Genomic DNA, 1,738 nt, shown 5'->3' with positions numbered 1-1,738 from the left:
AGACCACATCACACAGTACTCCCAGCTTCAGTTCTTCAATCACCAACACACAGACCACCTCACATAGTACTCCCAGCTTCACTTCTTCAATCACCACCACTGACACCACCTCACACAGCACTCCCAGGTACACGTCCTTGATCACCAAAACCGAGACCACCTCACATAGTACTCCCAGCTTCACTTCTTCGATCACCACCACAGAGACCACCTCACACAGTACTCCCAGTTTCACTTCTTCGATCACCGCCACCGAGACCACCTCACACAGTACTCACAGCTTCACTTCTTTGATTGGCACCACTGAGACCACATCACACAGTACTCCCGGCTTCACTTCTTCAATCACCACTATGGAGACTCCCTCACATGGTACTTCCAGCTTCACTTCTTTGATAACCACCTCTGAGACCCCCTCACACAGTACTCCAAGCTTCACTTTTTCGATCACGATCACCGAGACCACCTCACACAGTACTCCCAGGTACACTACCTCAATCATCACCACTGAGACCCCCTCACAGAGTACTCCCAGCTTCACCACCTCAACTACTTCCACCGAAATCACCTCACACAGTACTTCCAGCTTCACTTCTTCGAACACCACCAGTGAGACTCCCTCACACAGTACTCCCAGCTTCACTTCTTCAATCACCACTACCGAGACCACTTCACAGAGTACTCCCAGCGTCACTTCTTCGATCACCGCTACCGAGACCACTTCACACAGTACTCCCAGTTTCACTTCATCAATCACCACCACCGAGACCACCTCAAACAGCACTGCCAGCTATACTTCTTTTATCACCACAACCGAGACCACCTCACACAGTATTCCCAGCTTCACTTCTTCGATCACCACCACCGAGACCCCCTCACACAGTACTTCCAGCTTCACTTCTTTGATCACAACAACTGAGACTCCCTCACACAGTATTCCCAGCTTCACTTCTTCAATCACCACAACTGAGACCACTTCACATCCTACTCCCAGCTACACTTCTTCAATTACTACCACTGAGACCACTTTACACAGTACTCCCAGCTTCACTTCTTCGATCACCACTGCTGAGGCCACCTCACCCAGTACTCCCAACTTCGTTACTTCGATCACCACCACTGAGACTACCCCACCCAGTACTCCCAGCCTCACCTCTACGATCACCACCACCAAGACCCCACCCCACAGCACTCCAAGCTTCGCTTCTTTGATCACCACCAACGAGAACACCTCCCACAGCACTCCCAGCTTCACTTCTATCACCACCACAGAGACCACCTCACACAGTAATCCCAGCTTCACTTCTTTGATCACCACCATGGAGACCCCCTCATACAGTACTTCTAGCTTCACTTCTTTGATAACCACCCCTGGGATCCCACCACACAGTGGTCCCAGCTTCACTTCTTCAATCACCTTCACTGAGACCACCTCACACAGTACTCCCAGCTACACTACCTCAATCACCACTAGCGAGACCCCCTCACATAGTACTCTGAGCTTCATAACCTCAATCACCACCACCGAGACCATGTCACACAGTATTCCCAGCTACATTTCTTTGATCAATACCAGGGAGACCTCCTCACACAGTACTCCCAGCTTCACTTCTTCAATCACCACCACCGAGACCCCATCACACAGTATTCCCAGCTTCACTTCTTCAATAACCACAACCGAGACCACCTCACACAGTACTCCCAGCTACACTTCTTCAATCACTATCACTGAGACCAC

At 50.6% G+C, this 1,738-nt stretch overlaps 1 protein-coding gene across 1 annotated transcript in view; it reads left to right on the top strand.

The window, feature by feature from the left end:
• The window catches only part of LOC105539624 (mucin-3A-like), a gene marked incomplete at both ends in the record, with an annotated part of 13,271 nt that overhangs the window by 10,279 nt on the left and 1,254 nt on the right, over window positions 1–1,738 (top strand). The window contains 2 exon segments of the mRNA XM_011979977.1: window positions 476–576; window positions 629–882. Coding sequence (XP_011835367.1) covers window positions 476–576; window positions 629–882 — 355 coding nt within the window.

Source organism: Mandrillus leucophaeus, unplaced genomic scaffold, assembly GCF_000951045.1.
Source record: "Mandrillus leucophaeus isolate KB7577 unplaced genomic scaffold, Mleu.le_1.0 Scaffold2071, whole genome shotgun sequence".
In the NCBI taxonomy this organism is placed as follows: Eukaryota; Metazoa; Chordata; class Mammalia; order Primates; family Cercopithecidae; genus Mandrillus; species Mandrillus leucophaeus.
Note: the sequence above shows the minus strand (reverse complement) of the source record. Positions and strands in the feature narration are given on the sequence as shown.